Below are 25,437 nucleotides of genomic sequence, written 5' to 3' on the forward strand. Positions count from 1 at the left end.
TCTGGGTCGTGGGTTTGAGCCCCACATTAGGCAAAATATTCCTATTGGTCCTTTCCAACTCTACAGTTCTGTGATTCAAAGTATGGAGCCACAATAATTCTCTGGCCCCATTGGCGATTCACCTTTGAAGCAGTATAGTGCCACTTCAAAGAGTCACGGCTTCCCCGAAAGAATCCTGGGAACTGTAGTTAGTTAAGGGTGCTGCAGGTGTCAGCCACAACTCTTTGGCTAGTGCAATTCTGTTTTACTTCTGAGCCTCTGCGCTGTCTATACTTTTCCCAGGAATTATTTCCTGGTAGTCAGAGTTGGGTTTCAGAAAAGTTGTGGGTCTTTGTGTGCTGTATTTCCCCCCGCCGCTGAGTGCAATGTGAATCTGCAGTACAATTCCTCACATTGCTGGTGCCTTTATTACTTCCCTGCTTTATTTTACTGCAAGTGGAAGTTATTATATTAAATCCCATTACTCTTGGAGAGCAGCCTAGACAATACTGCTGAACTGAATGTGTTTTGTTTGCTTTTACTGTGACATATCCTGATGCCCTACAGCAGAGGCCAATGATGTGTCATCCTAGCACTAATGCCTCAAATACATAACAAAACGATGCCCAATGTCTCAATGGCATGTTTTTTTCAGACTGGCAGCTTTTTCTTTATCCATACTCCTAGTATCTGGAAGGGGAAATTGGAAAGGAAATATTGCCCTTGGTTTTCCACCAAGCTGATAGCCTTATATTAAGACCTGCTGTATGAAAATGTCTCATGCCGCTTTTCACTTAGTCTGGGAACTTGTACACTGAACACATGGAGAGACCCTTAATGTGTATAACCTGCACGTTCCATGCAGCCTTTTCCCACAGAGGAACACTGAATGCAAGGAATTTGAGCAAGAGCAAGAGCACAGTGAGCATGATGCTGAGGACAAGGCAATTCTGTACATTATTCCATGTGATAATAGCTTCCTTCCTCCTTTCCATATTCCAAATCTGAATCCAAGCAGAGAGAGCAGAACCCTGGTTGAAATCATGTTATTGTCCCTAACCTGGAACCTGGCAATCCTATTTAGACTTCTCACCCAGTTGTGGGATACATGGATAACTTAGCACATCTATCAAAGTTATGGCTCTACCAAACTAGGTAATACCAGATGCTCCAGTCAGGTTGGAGGAGCAAAGGTGGTCTCTTACAGGAAAACATAGCAGCCTTGTTGGTTATTGCTCTGACCAGAACAAGCCTGACTTGGAAATTCTTACAGGAGTCAGCCAGTATGACATGATCCACTGTGCACTACTGCCATTAAGAGGCACATTTGCTGGTCTGGCTGGTTTCCCTATAAGACACTTTCTTTGGCTGGACCTTGGCAGCAACAGTAATGAAATCCTGTCTGATGTCATGCTGTGGGGTTGAGTCCTGCCAGACACAGAGGGTGCTGTCCTGTACCTGGGAATGCAGCCCATTGAACTCAACAGAACTTACTTCTGCAGAGAGATGAGAAGAGTTGCACCATAAAGTTGCCTATTTTATAATAATAATAATAATAATAATAATTTTTTTATACCCCGCCCTCCCCAGCCAAGGCCGGGCTCAGAGCGGCTTACAAGCAATAATAAAAACAAGATGAATGATTACAACTTAAAAACAGAAATAAAATACAACATTAAAATAATGGAACATTAAAATATTAAAATGTAGCCTCATCGCAGGAGGAGAAGGAAAAGAAAGAAGAAGAAAAAAGAGGGGGAGGGAATCAAATTGGCTCCAAGCCAAAGGCCAGGCGGAACAACTCTGTCTTACAGGCCCTGCGGAAAGAAATCAGATCCTGCAGGGCCCTGGTCTCATGAGGCAGAGCGTTCCACCAGGCCGGAGCCAGAGTTGAAAAGGCCCTGGCTCTGGTTGAAGCCAATCTAACTTCCTTAGGGCCTGGGACCACTAGGGTGTTGTTTTTATGGACCTTGAGTCTCTCCGTGGGGCATACCAGGAGAGGCGGTCCCGTAGGTATGAGGGTCCTAGGCCGTGAAGGGCTTTAAAGGTCAAAATCAACACCTTAAATCTGACCCTTATTCCACCGGGAGCCAGTGCAGCTTGAAAAGCACTGGGTGAATATGCTCCCATGGCAGAGACCCCGTGAGGAGCCTCGCTGCAGCATTCTGTACCCGCTGGAGTTTCTGGGACAGCTTCAAGGGCAGCCCCGCATAGAGCGAATTACAGTAGTCAAGCCTGGAGATGACCGTTGCATGGATCACTGTGGCCAGGTCAGGGCGGGAAAGGTAAGGGACCAACTGCTTGATGCGGCGAAGGTGGAAAAATGTCGCCTTGGCTGTTGCTGTAACTTGCGCCTCCATGGAAAGGGAGGCGTCTAGGATTACACCCAAACTCTTAACGGAAGGCAATGGCACTAATTGGGCCCCCGCAAGAGAAGGGAGTTGGTCCCTCATCCCTATGCCATCCCGACCTAGCCATAGGACCTCTGTCTTCGAAGGATTTAGTTTCAATCGGCTCCCACGAAACCATCCAGCCACAGCTTCCAAACATCTGGTCAGTGTGTTCGGGGCCGAGTCAGTGTGGCCATCCATCAGCAGATAGAGCTGAGTGTCATCAGCATATTGGTGACAGCCCAGCCCAAAGCTCCGGATAATCTGGGCAAGGGGGGCGCATAAAGATGTTAAAAAGCATTGGGGAGAGAATTGCGCCCTGCGGCACTCCACACACCAAGGAGTGGCACTACGACATTTCCCTCCCTAGTGCCACCCTCTGTCCCCGACCAGAGATAAAAGAGCACAACCAGTTACGGGCTATGCCCTGTATCCCCACGCCTGTGAGGTGGTGGTCCAGAAGATCATGATCGACCATGTCAAAGGCTGCTGACAAATCTAAAAGGATCAGCAGTCCTGACCCGCCTCGATCCAGTTGTCTACGGAGATCATCTGTTAGGGCAACCAGAGCCGTCTCCGTCCCAAAACCAGGACGGAAACCGGACTGAAATGGATCTAATGCCGATTTTAGAAGATGGTTCAACCCTACTCTGGACAGAGGACTATTTCTTAGACCTCTTTGATCACGAACAGCTGGAAGTTCTATCTGGGTGAGTTCTCCCAGCAATATGAACCTCTCCCGCCTTGTCAGCTAATTCACAGGGACCCACAGTGCTATTTTTCTAGAAAAAGAGGTGCTGGAACTCGCCATGAATGCTCCCTTTTTCTCTTAGAATGCCAATGGCGTCCACCTGAGAGGTGTTGGAACTGAGTTCCCCCTGGAAAACCCCCGAGGACCCATATTAATATGGTTCATCTGGGGGTTTTTACTTGTATTATAAGCTGCCCTGGGGCTTCCCTAAAACATAATGTGGTGGCTGGGGCGGACACATTCATAAATAATTTCAGTACACAACACGTATCCAAGAGTCTTCAGCTTTCCCAAAGAGTCTCTTAATGGGTCATTAAGAGGTTGTGAGAGTGCCATTTGCAACCAGGATGAAGCAAGTTGTGGCTAGGAAGATGGAAAGCTGCTTTATTGCATTGCCATTGGTCTGCCAAACTGAAGGCTGCCTACCACTCTGACTGGGCTTTCTCCTGGGTTTCATATAGTAGTGTTTTACAGACTTGCCCACCTGGAAATGCCAGGGATTGATCTCAGGGTTTTGTGCGTGCATGTGCTTTACCAGGGAGTTACTGTCCTGCCCCAATAATATAGTTGTCAAGGTGACTTGGTCTTTTAGCAATAAAATGCCAAAAGGTTTCTGACTACAGCAATGGAGAAACTCACATCAGCTAGGACAGAGACAGCTGCTAAGTGCATTTATGGCACCCCTATTCCATTTTATAAGAGAATTAAAAGAGGGATCAATGCATGACATATTCAAAAGATGAAGCAGCTGATTTTGTGTGGGAGTAATTAACAGAGAACACTGGTGACTAAACAAAGCACACCATTTTAATTTTGTGCACAGATTTGCTGCTAATTTGTTATCACTGACCTTTCAAGCTAATGCTGACTGCCACAAACATGGAGCAAATTTAATTGCTTTTTCTAGAGCAACATTTCTTAACCTGAGCCTGATATGTGAACTTCAAGGAATGGAGGGCAGTCAATGTAGAAGGTCACACACTTGAAAGCTTTCACCTTTCTCCAGAATTTCTTCAAGCAGATTTGTGCTGTGATCCAAGCTTTCAAAGCAGACAGTACTTGTTCGTTCAATAAAAGAAAATCAAATACTCAGAAGACTAGTTGCTGACTTAATAGAATTCATTCAATAGTTTGGCAATTAGCCACTAAAACTTGCACAAGTTATTCTTAATTGCTCCCAATGTATTTTTATTTTATCAAGGACGAACCTTAACAAAAGTGCCCTTCAGTCCCTTCTGCTGAGAGATTCAAACCATGATATTCCTTAGGATTGCTATCTATTTGCTTAAAATGAGATATAAGAAAGCAACCATAGGAAGTGTTACTTTCAATGTGATATTGAGTATATCCAAAAACAGCCCTTTAAATCTTGATTGGATTCTTTCCCTTGCCTTAGTGCATTTCCCCACCTTCCCACAACCCATTGTAAGTGTTGTAATATATAATTACTGACTCACACCTGCATGCTTAGAAAGTTTTAACCTAAGCTCAGGGTGCCAGTGGAGGTGGAGCTAGTAACCTCCCTACAGCCTTTTGTTTCCTCCCTCCCATTCTTTCTCTCTCTCTCTTCCTGCTTCCTGGGACAATCAAGAAGTCACGCAGTCATGGCTCACTGCAAGTGAGTTCAGTCTTTCTAAAAGATTTTAAAGCCTGCATATTCACTAATCCCAATACTGCATGGAGCTTTCTGAAATGAAACAAAGTTATTTTCCTTTTAAAGTCATTTGGAACCTGTTTCATCTTCATTTTACTGCCAGCAGATAGAGACTTATTTGCTGTAACTTCTGGAAACTCTGTGAGTAAAACATTCCCTTATTTGCAAAGCGTGTCTGCAATTTATTCTAGCCTAAGTATTTTCTTGGAGAATGTTTGCTTAAAGGTGAATAAGGGTAAATGTAAATCTAAACAAGTTTTAATGTGCTTGGTAGCAATCACTATTGTGCTTAATCGGATATGAGAGAGTAGGATCTCTCCTCCAAACCTCTCTCTCCAACAGAAACCTCAAATTGGCTTCTGCTTCATGTAAATAGTTGCAGGCAAACCACTCTCCTATGCCCACTGCACTATGTGACAACTTAAGATGGTGCACCTGCTGTACTTCCTATCTGCAACACTAGTGCACCCCTTTCAAAGAACTGTTTTTTTTTTAAACCACAGCTCTCATTTGAAAAGCCTAGTACCAAGAAGACAATAAAGGTGGGTGTTCTGCAATTGAGGCACCACCACCAAGAAGGCCTTCTCTCTGGTAATGGCTTGCTTCATTTCAGATGCCCACAGGAAGTGCTCTACTGAATATATTAATGTATAGTGGAGACTGACAGTTTTTCCATTTGTCCCTTTTATTCTCACTGCAGAATTTAAGCTTCTTTCGTCAAGGGGTTATGTTTTTAAACACAGCTGTGCAAGTAAGAAAAAGAAAGCAAAAAAAAAAATGCTTATGGTGCAGGCATTCCCCTCTGATTCACACTGGCATCAGGGCTCCCCAGGAGTCACCTTGCAACCTGTTTTAGTTAATGTCCAGTCCCAAAACATATCCAGAACATTCATAATGTGCTCTGGGATCTCTTGCTAAAGAATGGCAAGCTACCTTTAGGTGGATATTATACAATGATGACTTCGGCTTTTCTCTGATAAACACCACTAAAGTTTTTGCCTGGCAAACTAGATGAGTGATCCAATGAAGAGGGCTAAATGCTCTAGTCTTTGGAACAATATCCATGATAATTTGTGTGAGGAGCAGGAGGAGTGCATACACAAATGCATACACTGAACACATGGAGAGGAAGGGAGGATTGCCCCTGCTAGCTATGTCTCCTGATGAAACACATCTGTAGCCAATCATAAATGTTGAAAGTGCAGCCACTGAGGTCATGCTAGCAGACATGACCTTGTTGCAGCCGAGCATCTGCAGTGAGCTAGAGAAGCAGAGGGAAGAGATTTTTTTTTTGCTGGTTGAATTTGGGCAGAGACATGGGGGAAAGCAGTTGGCTTTGTGGAATATCTAATATGTAGATATCACGAAAGACATATTATGAGTCTCCAGTGTGCTTGCTATCTCTCCCCCGCCACCTTCCTCAAAGGACCCTGAACACTGGAGCGCTGCTCGTGGGCTTCTTACTGCTTGGGGAAGTGGGGAGCACAAAACAAGACAGAAATATACTGCAGTGAAGTGCAGGTTAAATGAACCCCTTTCCAGCCCTGGTAGCATTTGTGTGACACACCTACACATTGCAGCCAACACACTAATGTGTTGCGAAATAGTTTGGAAAACTCTGTCCTATAGGTTTATCTGCATAAAGAAGAACATGGCATCCTCTAGCAGAGTCAGTGTGGCAAGCCCACTGCAACTAGGATAATCAGAAATCCAGTTTCAGCACTATATTTCAGTCCAGGAAGTACCAGAGTCAGGCCCCAGTGCAGGTGCCAAGCCTTGTAATCTGAGCCCCGTGTATCATGTTAGTTGGGACTGCAACATTTAGCTGTGTGCAAAAGGAATTTTCCTCATCACTAACTAAGCACAATTAACTCCCCCCGCCGCCGCCATATAAAATTAGGGAAAGGTCTTCCAGTTCAGAGGATATGTACAGTATTTTCTACACTGAGCTCCGGCACTTCCTATTTGTTTCAGTTTAAGAACAGCAAAGACCCCTCGTGTTACTTTTGGCAGGAGTTTCAGAGCTGACCTAAAGTTAGCACCTCCCATATCGGCAACATTTTCCAGGACAGTTGTCCCCTTGGCTTTCATGTTCAAACGGTGTCAGATTAAGCACAGCGAATTTATAAACTGCATGTTAAAGCACTGAAGCTAGAGCTGCGCAAGGAGAAATGGTTGTGGCAGCAGCACTCTTTGCTCATTTCTTTCCCTCTTTCATTAATATTAGGAAGAGTATGGCGGTTTGGTTTTTTGTTTTGCTTTTTAGGCAAAAAATTCTACTAGCAGGAAACTCAGCCGTTTAGAAATAGATGTAGATAAAATACTGCCCTAGTAGAATAGAAATGCATCATATGTATCATGTGACTCTTGACTTTTTCAAGACACCTGAAGCTGTTGCTTAAGCTAAATGTTATGCATCCACTGAGATACAGCACAGATGTAAACAGCAAAGAAACAACAAGATAAACAGAGTAGAAGGCTGATAAAGAAACAAATTTGCATCTTTCACTGGCTTAAACAAAACAAAACCCAAATATCATATTTAAAAATCAAAGAGTGTTTTGGTATCTGTATTTGAGAACTATCTCCGTTATCAAATAACAATAATGGCTGCTCTGTTTCTAAAGTATAAAAATGTCTTTCAAGGTTTTGCTAATCAGGTCCTGATCCAGTGCCTTGGGTATCAGTATTGAAGAATGAGTTCATAAATTCAGAAAGTAAGCAGATGAACAAACCAATACATACATAAAATTAAATCTTAATTTTAATCGTAATACTTGTGTACATTCAGTACCGCTCAATTATGTAAGCAAATGAAACAATGCACTTCATGTGTCAGGCTAGGATATTGTATCACTGTGGATTATCGTAAGGTACTAGTAGTTTTATATCATACAGTTTGATTATTAACACCAGCATGGTAGTGAATAGTTCAAAATACAGTTAGTCCACAAACTGTTAAACTACACTACCTGATGAACCATTTATGTCATATTGTTGCAATCTAAGCTGGTCTGGCCTGTGATCCTAAGCACTTGGATGAAGCTGCATTCAAAGAAAAGATGTGTTCTGTGGGTGATATCCAACTAAATCATATGCAGAATAGACCTACAGAATCTATGGACATGGTAACTTAAATTCCTATATACAGTGGTTGTACTCTATACAGCATAGGAGTAACAGTCTATGGCTCTGGTTATATTATGTAACTATTCTAATATAGCTAGTTTGCCGATTAGACTAAAACAGACAGGGAAAGGTTATAATCAACGATAATTAATCTCTCGAGTTCCTCTGCTGGCAGAAGTGATCTGTTTACAGGCTTGCCGGATCTAAAATTTAAAAACAAGGAACACTCTAGCAGAGCATTCGTATGCATATTTAGTTAGAAAGAGGTCTCGCTGTGTTCAGCAGAGCTCACTTCCAAGTAAGTGTGTTTAGAATTGTTACTGTAGGGTTCTACAGAATTCTGCGGTGCAATTTTATGAAATATGGAGCAATGAAAAAGGACTATTTGCTTTCATAAAGAAGAGAATAGACCTGGAAGTGGGCTTATTTTAACTTGTTCAAAACCCCAGCATCTGATGTTTGCTTATTACACAAAAATAAGACAGTACTTGTTAATCTGGGCTGTTATTCTGTAATCCCTTTGGAGTAAGCCTCATTGAACTCGATGGGGCTTACTTCTGAGTAGATGTGAAACCAAACAAGGCATGTAAATGAAGCAAAATTCTTTACTGAGATCAGTTGGCCAATTTGGAGAGATGCTGGCAATTCAGACAGAGATAAATCTCAATACTGATCAAATCTTAGGATACAGTGTTCGGTTACACCAATTAAAAACGCCCATCTACAATACCATTTCAGCCTCTCTAGTTAATGGAACACATTTATGGACAGTGCTGACATTTTTTAAGTTGTCTGCTCAGTAGGCTGCCTGCAGAAACATTACCATTTGCATAAAAGAAGGCTTTATTTTCATATATTTAACATGTTTGTTTTGGTATCGCTATCTGGGTCAGAAGCACAGTAGCCTGACAAATCTCACAGTCGCCGTTTTCTGAGTACTTATGCAAATGAGCAAACTGCATCTCCCAAAAGGCTACAATCTATGGCACTTTCAAAACATTTTTAATAACCCTCCCATTCGAAATGTCACTGCCATTGGTGAATAAACAGAGGCAAAGTCCAACTGACCTTGAAGCTGAAGCCAGACACGTCCTGCAACGAGCCTGGGAGCAAAGAAGTGTGAAGCAGACAAGTAGTGCTGTGACAAAATTACAGGTCATATGAGGAGCAAAATGAGATGCTGGCAGGGGAGGGAAGAAAGGGAGAAGTATTTATTGCACTGGCCAACTGCATTCCTTTCAGGTCTATTCAAAATATTTGGCTACACAGCCATGTCCTTGAGGGAGCAAGAGGGTGACCTGGTTGGCCCCATCTTCCACACAGTGCACAAACTACTGAGAAATATTTTTCAATCTTGGCATTTTTGTTCACTTCTCTATGGGAAACAAATATTTATTGGTTTCTGTTGGCGGTGGCAGGGCATGGTTGGTTGCCTATAGTTGACTGCAGTGAGTTTTGTTTGTGTGTGTGAGTGGGAGGGGGATGTTGGGTCAGCTTAGCCATATCAATTCATATGTGGTCAGTGGGTTCCTGTTGTTGTCTTGTTGGGCTGTGATATAATAAAGGGGAGCCACACCAGGGTGAAGGCATCCTCTTTGGTTTGTTCCCGTGCTAGTTTCAGTTTGTTGATGAGCTTTTCTAGTAGGGCTGCTTCCCATATGGTTTGGTACCAGTGGCCCATGTTTACTCCTGGCAGGTCCCTCCAATGTCTAATTATGATGCTCCTGGTTGCTGAGAGTAGATGACTTATGAGTTCTTTGCAGTGTGAATGTGCATTATTGTCTTGGAAGATATTCAGTAAGGCCAGTTCTGGAGTGGCTTCTAGTTTCCGTTTAGTCCTACAAGAAATATGCAAAATAACGAATGTCCAAAAGGATTGAATTTTGGGGCAGTCCTACCACACATGGAGGTATGTGTCTGTAGAGTGGCAACCTCTCCAGCATTTTGGTGAGGTTCCTGGGTGTATCAGCACCAGCTTTCATGGTGTTAGGTACCATCTACAAATTAACTTCAAAGTGAGTTCCCTTCTTTTGGCTGAGGTGGATTTAAAGGGTGGTTTAGACCACAGTTTAGTCCATTCAGTAGGGTTTATTTTGTAACCTATATCATTCTCCCATTTATTTTTTATTGAGATGAGTGGGTTTGTAGGAGTAGTATTTTGTATATTGTGGATACCATCCCCAGGCCATGTCCCATAGAAATCACAGGCCGGTTTGGATAGCCAAAGGAGTGCTGAAATTCAGTCTAATTGCCTCCTTCACTACTTCAGAACACTTGTAATGAAAGTGTACTCTTCTACGAGATGGTGCAAGAGAGTGGTGCATGCTAGTAGGTCAAGTCAAGATTCCTAAACTTTGCAGCTAACTTGCATCTGTGTCACAGCAGAAATGTGCATAGAAGCCCATTTTCACACATTAATTTCCTTCATCTGATTGGGGCAACAGTGATCAAACCAGCTTTGCTTGAAACTGTGAAACTATAAGAGGTTAAACATAGACAACAAGGAGCCCACAGCAACAGGGTTAACTTATATTTTAATAAAAGGAGTAAAATAAATAGGATAAAGACACAGAAATGCACCTTCTGCTGCACTTATACACCAGGATATGCAAAGGCTCCTCCCCAAGTATAAAGCTGATATTGCAAAATGAAATACAACAAGATGAAGTTATAAATGATCAACCCCTGTACATCACAGATAATGCCCATAAAGAACTATAGGTATTACATTGTATAGGTTTTATGGCGGGTAGGTGAGTGGAACAAAAAGAATAGAAAGGGGAGAACCCACAGACAAGTAAAAAGGTACTTCCTTTTGAGATGTGAGCACCTTTATTAAATAACTGCCATATGGATTTTAAAAAAATGTTTTTTTGAAAATATGCAGTAAAATAAGTGTTTTGTCCAAATAACCCATGCTTCTGTTTATCATGCATCAAGATGCAGTCTGCTTTTCCTCTTGGACACTAATGAAAGGACAAGCAATAAATACACATCTATAAATAGCATTCCCCAAGTTAAAGTTTACCACATTCATTAACCAGAAGTACTTAAAACATGCCTTAGGAATTTTACTTATTTTTTGTTTGTTTTTAAAAAAACTTACTGAGAATTTCCCAAGACTTCTTTGACACCCAGTCGTGCGTTTATTAATAATAGTAAAACCCAGACCTCTAGCAGGTAGAAACAGTAAAACTTATTACTGCACAGATACTTAATACATGCTAGTAGTATTTGCAGTTAGACATAAGCGGAATTTATTGTTCAGCTCTTCTCTGGGCCGACAATATGTATTAAAGTGCAAATAAAGATGAAAAAATGCGCAAACAAAACAGAAGCTAGGCAGATCCATTTTCTATTGTTAGGATTTAGCAGCTTAGTCTGGTTAAGATCAGTTCAAATATGCCTTAGATGGCAATCTTTTTTTAAAACACTTATCTCCCTGAGAGGGTTTAAGGGAGGTAAATAATGATATTTAGCCCTATTTTGTCAACTGGCTGATAAGTCATTGGAAAAGTAAGGGCACTTTTCCAGCCTAGTTATTCAACAGTGCTAGTATCTGCATTCTGTTTTTAGTGATGTGTTTGTGTTCACTTTCCATGCAACTACAAAAAGGAGGTTACATGTTATCAAAGAACCAGGGGAAGTACCACAAGCATTTTAAATAAAAGGACTTAATCAGGGAGCACATGGGGGGGAAGGCTAGTACTAAGGGGCACAAGTCAGAAACCACACTGATTTGATAAATATTAAAAGTACATTCTTCCTGTTGAATTCAATATGACCTAAAGTTGCTTCGATTTTCCCTGGATTGTGTCCCATAAGATTTGGTTCTTAAGGATGGCATATGGGAAGGGAGTTAGTGGAGGTGAAATCCTTTGCAGTATTTTAAAAGGGAACAAAGTATGTTTTCATTTATCCAATAAGTGGACAAATTACTGCTTTTTTAAAAAATTAATAAATGTTTCTACTCTTCCTGCCCCCCATTATTACTGGTGCCAGAGTGTAATTTATATAGATCAACCTTTCTTAGCAATGTTGTTACGTGCAAAATAATCAGTAATTCCTAAATGATCAAGGCTGCAAAGACTCCACTGAGTTCTAGTGTGTGCAAGGAGCTCCCTGCAACCGTTATGTGAGGCTCAGCGGTATTTAAATGCACGTCACAGTGCAATGGCATGTAGCAGCAATGCATGGGTGTGATTTTGTCTGACACTGCCAACATCTAAACCTTTAGAACAAGTTCTAAAGTACATGAGACTAACAGGAGTTCCAAGTCATACGATGCAGTCATAATATTACTTTGGTTGACCTATTCCTGATGGGAGATAGGGCTTTGGTACTAATGCAAGGAGGGAGAAAAGTTTAGTGCTAGCAGTGAGTGAGTGAGTGAGTGAGTGAGTTAGTTGCTTGCAACTGCTCTCCAAAGTTGATGGAGGAAGCCCACACATGTAAAGTGCTGTGCATATATGCACAGGAGCACACATGGTATGCTCAGTATGGGGGAACATATTTTTAAACAAAAGTTACAGAAATAGCTCTGCCAAAACCAAGAGCAAAGCAATTAATCTACTATAGTAGGGGTGGGGAATTGGTGGCCCCTATGGATACTGCTAGCCTGCAATTCCTATCAATCTCAGCCAGCGTGACAATTGGTCAGTTCCCCATTCCTGTTCTATAAGGCCAGTCTTTGCCATGGAACTCAAATATCAGAGTCCCACCTAAGTGTGTATGTCTGACAACATTGTAAGGTAGTGTATCCATTTGTACCCTAGATTAACTAATCATACTTCTAGAGAAAGAAAAATGTATGTACAATTAAGGTGGCTTTTAATATCTCTGCTCCCCAGCCTTTTGGCGAAAGGAGATACCAGGATTTATTGACAAATAAGATACTTTCCATTAAAATGAATGGTTTAAATAACAAATGCAGTTGATGATGCTCTTAGATATTATTATCTATGGATTAAAATATTACTTTACAATGGACACGATGAAATTGCAAACTGGATCAAAATATGTAGTTCCTTGCATGCTCTTTGTAGATCCTGCATTGTATCCAAATAAGGGTAGGCAAAGCCTTTCGCTTTACACTTGTATTTCCTCGTTCACTGAAGTCTAATGGAATGTGTTATCCATACTTAACTTTGCCCCATTATTGCCTCATTCAGTGTGGTTATTACAGCCGTTTCCTTTCTTCTTCATTAGGTCTCTGTTTCACTAAACTGTCACGTTTGCAAAACAACAGCTGTTTAATCAACATCTCTGGCGTTTGGTCTTTTACTTCCAGCAACTGCTTCTCTGTGCCCAAAAAGGAATCTCTGTGAGTCCCTTAATCAAAAAGGGAATTTGAATTTCTTCCAGCTTTCCCCCTTGCATTCTGTAGGGGGGCACATCATGCATAATTTCCCCATTACTCTAAAGTTCTCTGTAGGCTGAAGGACAGCACTGATATTTTTTTCAGGCAGGCAGCCTAGGTTCAATTTTTAGGGATAGTTCATACAAAGTATCTTCATCTATGATGAGACTCTTGTCAAGTAAGTACTGAGTGACCTAGAAGAAAGGAAAAGGAATCCCCGTGCAAAACGAGGATTGCCTGCATTATTATTAAATTCATTTCTATACTGCTTTATATTTTAAATAACAAATCTCAAAGCAGTTTACAACACAAATTACTGTACTGCAATCCTCCAGCCTCCCATCCCTAATCCACATTATTTCACAAATTTAAGTCTTTAGCAAAAGTAATAAATGTGGAATTCCACAGACAATGCAATTTACTGGAGACTCTGCAATTATAAACTTAGGGCTATCTTGCTGTCCCTGTAAATAGGACATATCAGATCACTGTTCCCATTGCACCCTTCCTGAACAGAACTTATTGTGCTATTCAAGGAAAACAAATGATCTAGCCAGTATTTTAGATTTAACGATGAGTCATAAACAGCTCCTTTTCCACTAAATGAAAAATGTGGTTGTACACCTAGAGCACCACAGAAACTTTATATTGGTGCAAGAGGACAGATGAAAGTACAATACCTTTTGTTGGTATTCTATGCGATAGGAAGTCTGTTGGAACTGTCGTATCTCCCTGATAATATGTGATATCTGTTAAAGAAACAAATATAAAAAAGAGTCTCTTGTTTAATTTCATACATACTAGCTTGGATCCTAACTTTCCTTTCATGAATGAACAGAGTTTATTACCATGTACAGTGGTACCTCGGGTTACAGACTCCGCTAGCCCGGAAGTAGTACCTTGGGTTAAGAACTTTACCTCAGGATGAGAACAGAAATCGCGTGGCGGTGGCGGCAGCGGGAGGGCCCATTAGCTAAAGTGGTACCTCAGGTTAAGAACAGACCTCCAGAACAAATTACGTTTGTAACCAGAGGTACCACTGTAATGGTTTTTTTCTTGCCTCCTTTTTTTCCTCTGCAGCACCCTGCATGCTATTAAAAAAACCCTGTTCCCAGTGCTTGAGAGAATCTTCAGAATGGTGTGTGAAAAGGCGGTGTGTGTTATGTTTAGGGGAAGTTGTGAGTGGAGGAGCAACTTTGGATCCAAGCCACTGACTTCACTAGAATTTAAAATATTCTATCCTGCAACAAATGGCGTTTCAGGAGACTTTTACATGTATCTTCTTCTGAATTACAATTTCAACCTCACTTTGGGGCATATTGCCCTTTCCCTCATTTACACAAATCCACCTAATACAGTGGTGCCCCGCAAGACGAATGCCTCGCAAGACGAAAAACCCGCAAGACGAAAGGGTTTTTCGGTTTTTGCGACGCTTCGCTAGACGATTTTCCCTATGGGCTTCCTTCGCAAGACGAAAGCCCATAGGGAAATCTCGGGGACCTTTTTTTAAATGCTGGCGGTGGGGAGCAAAGCCTTTCCCCCCCCCCTCCGGACTTCAGAAGAGGTCCAGGAAGGCCGGTGGGGGCGAAAGGCTTTGCTCCCCACCGCCAGCATTTTAAAATCGCCCCGGAACAGCGGAGGAATTCTCAGCTGTCCCGGGGCGATTTAAAAGCCCCCGGGAAGGCAGGCAGGGGGGAGCAAAGACTTTTGTCTCCCGCCCGCCTTCGGAAGAGGTCCAGGACCTCTTCCCAAGGCGGGCGGGGGGCAAAAGTCTTTGTCCCCCTGCCTGCCTTCCCGGGGGCTTTTAAATCGCCCCGGGACAGCTGAGAATTCCTCCGCTGTTCCGGGGCGATTTTAAAATGCTGGCGGGCGGCAGCGCTGCCGCCCACCAGCATTTTAAGATCGCCCAGGGACAGCGAAGGACTTTTCCGCTGTCCCTGGGCGATCTTAAAATGCTGGCGGGCGGCAGCGAAGGCTTCGCTGCCGCCCGCCAGCATTTTAAGATCGCCCCGACAGCGGAAAAGTCTCCGCTGTCCCGGGAAGGCAGGTGGGGGGTAAGCAAAGACTTTCGCCCCCGCCAGCCTTCAGAAGAGGTCGGGGGACAGACTGTCCCCAGACCTGGTCTGAAGGCGGTTCGGTTTCCATAGGAACGCATTAATTGATTTTTAATGCATTCCTATGGGAAACCGTGCTTCGCAAGACGAAAAACTCGCAAGACGAAAAGACTTGCGGAACGAATTAATTTCGTCTTGCGAGGCACCACTGTATTTCATTTATGAATCAACTGTAAATGCATCTATTGCAGTTTAATTATCTCCTGAAAACTGCCCTCTTCTCAAAGCATGCTGTTTGTGCATGACAAAGAAATATATATATGCATTTTATGAAATAAATAAATAACTTGATTATGCCCTTCTGTGCATTTCTGATTGCCGGAAAACACACACTTGCTCCTCATACGCAACTAACACTGGTTAAGGAAGTAAAGTTCTAGGTTCTGTACATTATATATTTCACTGAACGCAAAACAGCTGACTCAGCTGATCATCTTCAACTTACTCTTGTACAAACGGGAAAATGTGTGTACATACATATAAACTGGATTATGGGCACTCCAAAATTCACCAGCAGGTGGTGATAGAACATTGACCCTGTTCTCATTTCTACCTATAACACTTTGAAATGCAATCAATATATGGTCAATGGTAAGTCCTTGTAAACTGAAACCAAAATGTAGAGAGAAGTATTACCATTCGCATTTTGGAAAAATTGACAAGGCCTTCTTCAGTAAAGTTGGGTGTTCCTTCTTCAATAAATGCCAGGTCTGTCAAGTACATCCCGAGATATGGCACTGAAGGCGGATTACAACTGCACGATAAGAAATTTTAGGTTTTACTCTTATGTCTTGTACATGGGTCATTCTAACCTTTTCACTATAAACGCCTGAGTTTTGAATGACATACAGCCCAATCTGGAATCACAGTCTATTGTACCTACTGGGGTTTCACCTCCCTGATATGTATGCATGGGACTATAGTCTTAGGATGACTTTGAGCTCATTGAGCCTGAATTCATGTAAGCAATTATAACTGAGCTATAATTACGCTCATACATTCCATATCTGACATATTTTCTTAAATAGCTAAACCTTACATAAATTGCAAAGAAGCAGTAAGTGAATGCCTGAATGTGTAGGAAAAAAATGCAACTGCTATCTATGTCTTCAAAACTTGCAAAGAAAGTGTTTCTGGATCTTGAGATATGAACAGGTCATACTCCTTGGGGAGGAAAATAATAAAACTGAACATGCCTACCTGCAGTAGTGAAATGAGACTGTAAAGTATACATACATACTTCTACCTTGGGGTAAGCCCCATTCAACACTGTGGGACTTACCTCTGAACTGAAATGTTATAGGACTGTGCTGTAAGTCTGTTGTGAACTCTGCTGATTATTGCTCAGAATAGACCCATTGAAATTAATGAATATAAGTAATTTTGGTCTATTTATTTCAATGGGTCTACTCTCAGTTCAGCTTACTCAGAATCAACTATGTATTCAAGAAGCATGTTAGCACTTGCATAAATGGTCAAGTATTGCTCAGCCCAACATCCACTCGCTTTATAGTGGGGCTGCAAGGGAAACTCCATCAAAGTGAATGGAGATGGCATGACAGAAGTGCTGGTTTATTGTTCCCTAAAATCATCACTACCAAATAACTGCATAGAAGCAACCCTTCTTTGAACTCTTCATATGAATCTCAGACAGAAGTATGGCGATATTATATAGGTCAGGGACAGCCCACAAGACCCCTCAGATATTCTTGGACTGAAACTCCCATCAGCTCTAGCCAGCATGACCAATGGTCAGGGAGGATGAAACTTGTGGTCCAACAACATATGGAGGGCACCAGGTTGGCTATCCAGGTTGTTGGATATTCCCAGCAGTTTTTTTTTAAATTAATGTGGCCATACATTTATTGGAAAAGTTTCTACAATTCTATTAGGACACATTATATACAGAATAATAGGTTTATATGCTCTGGCACTACCCAGAGATACTATAAAAATCTATACATGATAATGACTTTGGAGTATGTTCAACAAAACATTGGAATTGAATTCCATGAAGCCTGTACTAAAAAGATGATTTCTTAATTGTTCAGTATTACTCCCATAGAAGTTAGCTAGCTGAAGCATTATCTTAATAACTATCCACCATTCACAGCAAAATGTAATAATTTGAAACATACTTCTTGAGTGTTTCTCTGAGATTCTTAAATCTTCCCTCAGATGATACAGTCTTCTGAAGTTTATCCATAAGGGCTTTAGCCTACAAAGAAAACAAATTAGAAGATTCACTCCTTATAGCAAAATGGAATATGATACTACTCAGGTTAAGAAAATTCTGCTGAAACGCGTTCAAATGCAAGACAAACACTGTGGGGTTCTAGTGTTGGATTATGATAATGTAATGCTCCCTGTGGCCCCATGATAAGGTCGGTCCTGTTCTTGATGGTTAAAGTACTGATTTTCTAGTGATGTGGTTACATCATTCTGAACCACTGCAAACCATTTACTTATAATGCTTCTAGTGACAATACCCATTACACAGATAACACATTTTGTGATTACTCGCCTGTTTAGAAACCTTAGCCCAGGTTTTCTTCAGTCTGTAGATTGCACTTCTGTTCAAGGCTGATGTGATTTCAAGCACACCATTATAGTTGTGCAAACATCGGCAGATGTCTGCCACTGCTACCCATTTCTCAATTGCATTAGCACGTGAACCAACGTCAGCATAATTCATAATTTGGGAAGCCACAAGGTTGCTCATCTAGGTCAAAGAAGCAGTTCTTAGAATATTTCTATTTACAGCATGCTATTAACAGTATAAATGGAATTACAATGATGTGTGTTTTTTTTAGCATTTAACACTAAGAAAGCATATATTGCATAAATGGCAATGGAACAAGAAAAAGTGAATTAAGGAAGATGGCAAAGGCAGAACAATCTTCACCATAACAGCACGTTGCCCTTGGCAGTGGACTCTCAGTTGTGAATCAAGGGGAAGAACTAAGGGGATGTAATCTAAGCAGAAATAAAAAAACTAAGCAAAGTGAAACAAGATTGGTATTATTTTGTTTTTATTAAACAAAGGCACAGTTTAATTTCTTCTGCTAGTGTTTGCAGATTTCAGCCAACTGCGACTATGCAATTTCTGGCTAGCAGGTTAGGAAAATGGTGGGTTTTTTCTATAGTTAGTCATGAAGAGCCTGGAAGGTAAAGCATTTACATCAACTTACATCATTAAAGTGTTGACTGGTTTTCATTATATACGGTGTTCTTTCATTTTTATCCAGTTTCATCCAACCCTGTCCAAGGAACTCTCTGGAAAAATCAGAAAGAAGAGAACAAAAGAAGAAACTGTCCTCAGAAATGGCAGACCAGAATATTGTCAATGGTATACACATGGAAAAAGGTGTGAGTCATATTGTTTGTCATATATACAATTTTTATCCAACACTGCTAAATAACCAGAGATGTATAGGATTTTTAAAAGCCCTTTTTCATTTTAAAGCACCATCCCTTGGGTTAAAAGGAGATGGCTAATTTAGGAAGCTGAAAGGGTATGTATTTGATAAGCTCAATATTCACTGCTCTTCTTCTCAAGCCTACAGAATTCCTGAACTAGCAGTTAGCGAGGGAATATTAATGTCAGATGTTATTTGGAACTGGGGTGTGTGTGTGTGTGTGTGTGTGTGTGTGTGTGTGTGTAAGTCTATTCAGGAAGTGAACTGCATTCTGCTCACAAAGAAGTGCAGTAGACATGTGCTGCTAATGAACACTTTGATTAAAGTCTTTCATAGTCCATTTATTATGCTATGATAGTTTTTAAGCAGCACTAAACACAGCTCTATCTGTTATGCATTCAAATTCTTTTTATAGGCCTGTCACTAATGTGAATCAGTTTGTAACTTCACTTACAAAATATTTTCACTTGATAATAACGATCAGAAAGCCACTTACTCATAGGGTATGCTCCTGAAAACAATGTGATCTAAGAGAGTGATTTGTTCAGCGAGTTCCATTGCCGATAAAGTTTCAAAGCACTCTGGTTTTGGACACTCTAACTGTAAACAAGGAAGCACACAAAAACAGCCATTTCAATCCTTCTAGTTTGTTTCATGCCCCATTAGGTAGCTGATGGCAGTGTCAATTTCACTGCCCAGTTCTTCATTTATAGAAATACAGTGGTGCCCCGCAAGACGAACGCCTCGCAAGACAGAAAACCCGCTAGACGAAAGGGTTTTCAGTTTTGGAGGCGCTTCGCAAAACGAATTTCCCTATGGGCTTCCTTCGCAAGACGAAAGCCCATAGGGAAATCTCCGGGACAGCGGGGAAGCGCAGCGTGTCTTCCCCACTGTCCTCGGACCTCCTCCGAAGCCTGGCGGTGGGGCGGAGAGCCCTCCTCCCCCCGCCAGGCTTCGGAAGGCTCCTCCGAAGGCTGGCGGCAGGAGGAGGGTTTTCCTTCCCACCACCAACATTCAGAATGCTGTTCTGAATGTTGGCGGTGGGGAGGAAAAACCCTCCTCCCACCGCAAGCCCCGGGAACAGAGGAGAAGCGCTGTGCGCCTTCCCCTCTGTTCCCGTACCTGTCCAAGGCTGGCGGCGGGAGGAGGTCTCTCCGCCCCACCGCCAGCCTTCGGAAGGCTGTCCTGAAGACTTGCGGTGGGAGGAGGGTTTTCCTTCCCACCGCTAACATTCAGAATGCTGTTCTGAATGTTGGCGGTGGGGAGGAAAAACCCCTCCTCCCACCACAAGCCCCGGGAACAGAGGAGAAGCGCTGTGCGCCTTCCCCTCTGTTCCCGTACCTGTGCTGAAGGCTTGCGGTGGGGAGAAAAGCCCTTCTCCGCACCGCCAGCCTGGCAAGCGGTCTCCATAGGAACACATTAATTGATTTTTAATGCATTCCTATGGGAAACCGTGCTTTGCAAGACGAGAAACTCGCAAGAAGAAAAAACTTGCAGAACGAATTAATCTTGTCTTGCGAGGCACCACTGTAACCTGAGTAAGAGGAAAGGTACTAACAGAACAGAGGTCTCTACTATGGAAGAGGAATAGAAACTTCAGGTGCACTTCAGCAAAAATTAAGAACTCCCACACTTCAAGAACATTTGGAATTTACCCTTACCAATCTTCCTGCAAGGTGGGCAGGAGTCCAATATAGTCTGTTGATGCCAATACCGCTCACATTCTGTAACCAATAAAGTTGTGGCCTAAATTTTGCCCATTAACATTAACCTAAAATTCTGTGTCCTTGTGTTTTTATTCTCTTTGGGGTGGCTTGGGGGCCTTGACATGCAATGTAACTACAGAAAAATGCTGCCCCAATACCCATGCCCACAGAGTTGGGCCAGGAGAAGAGGCATAGTGATTGAGGAGAAGCAAGGTCCCTCTCTGGGTCATCCATCTGGGCAAAGAAGGTCCATGGCTCTTGTAAATGAAACTCTTTTCCTGGAAAACCTTTAACATTTCTCTTTCTCTTTCCCTACATTGGTTATCCATTAATGTTTTCTTCTTCAAAATGTAAATCATATGGACAAGCCGTTTGTGATGGGGCTGTGTCATTTGGATTCTTTATTGTGCCTTCATAGCATTGGTGCATTGACAAAGACTAAAATATTCAGATGCAAAGAGTAAGGTGTAAGGGACTTATAATTGTACAGGGCTTGCAAAATAACGAGTAGAGCAAAGCCCACTTAAAAGCATGGGGGCATAATGTGGGTGGATAAATTTAGTATCCACACACCTAGGGCAAAACCAGTAAGCTTTGAACATTGAATTAAGTTTGCTGTCACTATTGCAACAAACAATTTGATTAGAAAGTACTATAACTGCAAAGCTATCTGTTTTCCCAAGCTATTCTGTGGTTCAAATTCAAATTCATTTCATGCTTCCCTCATGTAAATAATCTTTCTGTGGTTTGTGGCAGCACATAGGTCTTTTTTTCTAATACACTCTTGTTTGTGCTTTAACTTGCAAATAGACACTGCAATTTCCAATAATTTGCATAATGAGCTAAGAGGCCCATTCACAGATGTGTCCCATTCTAAAAGACCTCCACTGTATATATTCAAATGGAAGGCCTGTGTTTTGCATAACTTCCAACTAAGCCTGTGAACAGCTAACAGCTATCCTTTCACCTGTTTCAAACAAATGTTGAACAATTAGAACAGGGAGTGTCAAGCGCAAATACAAAAGGGATGGTAATTAATTTGCTATAAAAGCTGCAACAAGCAAGCAGCCAAACACCATTTCTAGTGATTTCATTTACCCCAATTTACATAAATATGAATAAATCTGACATAAGCTTATGTAGATTAACTCACCATCTGCATTATATCCTCAATTTTTAAATGGGTGTCATCTTGATCCTCCTGAGAGAGTGCTCTAAAATAGGTGGCAGAATATTTCATATAAAAATGTGTATCTCTGTGGCTAGTGATATTACAATAACAAGGACATTTTGTTCTTTTGAAACAAACTCTGGAAAACTTTTATCACAGAGAATCAGTGGATATAAGCCTGTATTCTGGCAAAATCTCCTAGCCTTAGGAGAAAAAACAGATTTAATTTTTAACTTTTGAAAGAAATGAGCACATTTTTATTGCAAAGGTGATTGCATTGTGATTCTTTTTGTGATTCCTTGAAAATAAGCGCTGTGTGGATAATGTAGAGTACAATTTCTTCATTTCTTACAATATTGTTGAATGCCACCCCAGTCTCCTGAACACAGGAAACTGGGTCCAGTGATTAGAACTCTGGCATCTACTAGACCCAGGAATTTAGAGGAGTCTGGCACCCACAAATGCCTAACAATACTTTATGATTAAACTAATTCAACTTCTTTACCTTAAGATGTTTGCCGTAGCTTTTCTTTCTTGTGGCAAAAGGTCAGGATCTCTCAAAACTTCTTCTAGCAGATTTAGAACATTCATCTTCAGTTCATTGTTTAGCTCAAAATCCTGCAAAAGATTTTTTTTTTCTGAATGAAGTAATCATACTACATATGGGTTTTTGTTCAGCATTTGTTTTTCACAATTCTGTTGTTTTGAATAAGCATTTGAACCTTGTACCAAAGATTCTGAAACGAACAAAACCAAGAAGTTATTAAAACGTATCTGTTTAAAGAGTTTTGAATTACAAGACAGCAATACCTTAACCGACATTACTTTGAACACTCAAATATAACTAGCTACCTATTCTTATCCATGATAAAGTTCATTTAAGGTAACATATACAATATATCTAGAAGCTGATGGTTTAAGTCATTTTTATGAAGTTAATTATGTAACATTAAACATTAAAACATACCCCATATTATGTTTCTATAGTACTTTGTTTTTGTAAACTGACTAGTTAATATTTATCATGAAGGGTAGTACACAAATCTCAACAGAAAAATAATTAAGTTTAAGACTTCCAAGGTAAAAATCAGCCCTTTTCTCAGCTCAGAAATTAAATTTTAGTTAGTGAAGCTTTTCAAAATAGGTGATATTTGGCTAGGCCAACAGCAAGTTGCAGTATTTTGTACTATGGATTCCCCAAAGCAATGTCTTATGCTTAAAAGCAACATATAGTATCTCCTTCTCAAACCTAGACGGATAACATACATCAGTTCTGAGAATAAATCTGACTTTTTCTCTTAGTTAATACTTGTGCATCCCTCTCCAGGACAATGAGGAATATTTCCAAAGATTAGACGCTGGGAGGGTGGGGAATGGATTCAAGAAAATGCATGTACTGAAATATCTTCATGTTTGGAGTCATTGAGAAACACCAACTCCAGTCATTTGCATTTCAGCTTAGTGCAGATGTTTGGATAAAGGATTTAAACTAAAAGCTTCATCAATCCAGTATATTTGTAACGGTTCCTTTTATAGTGATTGTTTGCTACCATATGGGCAGCAATTCAGCATCTGTTTCCATAGAAACCCAAACAATAGTCACTAGGCAAAGTTCTTGAAATTCTTGTACATTCTATTTTGAATGTGTGATTAGGAAAGATATATGCTATTGCCCCATACATATTTCTAAATATTTTAGCTTCAGTGTCTAGTGACTTCTGCAAGGACTTACCAAACAAATGTTTGATTTGGTTATCCTATGAGCAAAGCCTGTTGGTAAAAGCCTTGCTGTATACAAATTAGCTGAAACTTTGTCTGCCTACGGCCATTGCTTTTCCATTACTGAGAGAATGATGAGAAGTATTCCAACACTCCTTCTCCATCATCATCATCATCATCATCATCATCATCATCATCACTGAAACACTCTAGAGCACTCAAGAAATATGGAAAGTTCACTCCTCATTCGTCTTTTCAGATACACTGCTGATGGTTAAATCATAAATAAATAACAATAAATAATATATTTGCCCAGTGATGCTTTGTCAAACATTATGTTCCTCACATAGCAACACAGGTGTTTTATTTCCAGGCAGAATCTGCTTAATCTGTAACCAAACCAGAGAAATATCTGGCATGCAGAGTGAATGTTAAGTTGTTGCTATGCAGCTAAAAAGCTTTTCACTTCCTTTGCAGCAGGTTATTGTTTGTGTGCAGTTTCTCTATAGCAGCCTTCTTCTGCACATTTATTGACAATGATTTCTTTTCATTTCTCTTTTCAAGTCTCTGACCCCCTTTTATAACATACACAATCTTTTAATTTTTTTTTTAAAAGCCTAACGTTTGAAACCAAAGGAATACTCCTTACTCGTTTTCCATTATTAATGGTAAAACAGCCATGAGAGATACACACATATTTGAATAGATGAATTATAATACAGCATAGGAAAAGTATGTAATACTTAATGTTTGTATAGCATTTCACGGGCATTATCCGTTCCTTTCAACAATCTTGGTATGCTAAGACCGTTGCATTATCCCCCATTTTGCAGACAGAAAAACTGTGGCTTGCCTAGACAAGTTTCAAACCGTGGACTTTTCATTAGTACCTTAGTATGAAATTCTATGCTCACCTGGGAGTAAGTACCATTAAATTACTTCTGAGCAACTACATCTAAGTCTGCACTATACCAGATAACTTTTAGATACAAAGACTACCATCAGTTGCTATTATTTTAATGAACAACATCAACATCCTGTAACATCCTGATGCAGCAGCTCTTGCACGAATGCTGGATGCAGTCCCTTCTGAATCTTACAAAGCCATATTCTGCAGAATCAAATATTCTCCCCCTAGCCCAAACTACGCCTTGCCTAATTCCTCCTTATGTTTTGTAGTTTTCACTACTCACTGGGACAGCCAGTGGAGTGGAGTGGATTGAGTTGCTGGACTAGCACCAAGACCATCAAGATTCACATCTCCACTCACCTCTCAAAGCCACTGGCAACTTTTGGGCCTGTTAACATCTCTTAGCTTAATCTACCTCACTGGGTTATTGCGAATAATAATAATAATTTATTATTTATACCCCGCCCATCTGGCTGGGTTTCCCCAGCCACTCTGGGCAGCTCCCAATTGAAAATTACAAACACAATACAGCATTAAACATTAAAAACTTCCCTAAACAGGGCTGCCTTCAGATGTCTTTTAAAAGTAGGATAGTTGCTTATTTCCTTGACATGTGATGGGAGGGCATTCCACAGGGCAGGCTCCACAACCGAGAAGGCCCTCTGCCTGGTTCCCTGTAACCTCACTTCTCACAGTGAGGGAACCACCAGAAGGCCCTTGGCGCTGGACCTCAGTGTCTGGGCTGAACGATGGGGGTGGAGATGCTTCTTTGGGTATACAGGACCGAGGCCTTTTAGGGCTCGAAGATAAAGGGGGGAAAGAATAATACATGCTCTATATAAATAAATAAAACAAGCAAAGAATAAAGCAAAAGCCAGGGAGCTTGAGACCAGCCTTCTCCGATACGTGTATCATTTTACTTATCAGGTAGAAAGAAAGAAAGCAGTGGTATGAGATTTTAAGAGTAAAGCAGCATGATGGGGAAGGGTTGAAAAACTCCCATCCTTGCCCTCTGGGTTAGTCTTCTGCTTTACTTGGCAACCTTTGTAGTGACGTTTTTGGGGGATGGGGTAGAAGGGAAGACCAGGACAAAACTCCACATGACTGAGCATCATGTGCACTTTGGCCATGAGTGA

At 41.2% G+C, this 25,437-nt stretch overlaps 2 protein-coding genes and 1 long non-coding RNA gene across 7 annotated transcripts in view; 1 reads left to right on the plus strand and 2 right to left on the minus strand.

Annotated features, from left to right (window-relative positions):
- CKMT2 (creatine kinase, mitochondrial 2) overlaps positions 1-9,107 on the minus strand; it is a 30,468-nt gene extending 21,361 nt beyond the window's left edge. Inside the window, exon 1 of one of the 2 annotated variants that reach the window (XM_081930205.1) lies at positions 8,972-9,107. The gene's annotated coding sequence lies outside the window, so the exon portion shown is untranslated. The remainder of the gene's footprint in view (positions 1-8,971) is intronic. The other variant, XM_081930204.1, reaches the window with a different exon arrangement.
- Positions 1-19,759, plus strand: part of LOC309380354 — a 51,629-nt gene extending 31,870 nt beyond the window's left edge. For both annotated transcript variants that reach the window (XR_014172862.1, XR_014172863.1), the window contains 2 exons: positions 18,625-18,725; positions 19,462-19,759. This is a non-coding gene — a long non-coding RNA (uncharacterized lncRNA). The remainder of the gene's footprint in view (positions 1-18,624; positions 18,726-19,461) is intronic.
- RASGRF2 (Ras protein specific guanine nucleotide releasing factor 2) overlaps positions 12,745-25,437 on the minus strand; it is an 83,556-nt gene continuing 70,863 nt past the window's right edge. For all 3 annotated transcript variants that reach the window (XM_081930138.1, XM_081930137.1, XM_081930139.1), the window contains exons 19-27: positions 22,178-22,290; positions 21,655-21,715; positions 19,292-19,395; positions 18,568-18,652; positions 17,901-18,098; positions 17,515-17,594; positions 16,013-16,130; positions 13,943-14,011; positions 12,745-13,456 (exon numbers count right to left, since the gene is read on the minus strand). In XM_081930138.1, coding sequence (XP_081786264.1) covers positions 13,364-13,456; positions 13,943-14,011; positions 16,013-16,130; positions 17,515-17,594; positions 17,901-18,098; positions 18,568-18,652; positions 19,292-19,395; positions 21,655-21,715; positions 22,178-22,290 — 921 coding nt within the window. In that variant the 3' untranslated portion in view covers positions 12,745-13,363. The remainder of the gene's footprint in view (positions 13,457-13,942; positions 14,012-16,012; positions 16,131-17,514; positions 17,595-17,900; positions 18,099-18,567; positions 18,653-19,291; positions 19,396-21,654; positions 21,716-22,177; positions 22,291-25,437) is intronic.

Source organism: Podarcis melisellensis (assembly GCF_964234715.1).
Source record: "Podarcis melisellensis genome assembly, chromosome: 11".
Classification (NCBI taxonomy): Eukaryota; Metazoa; Chordata; class Lepidosauria; order Squamata; family Lacertidae; genus Podarcis; species Podarcis melisellensis.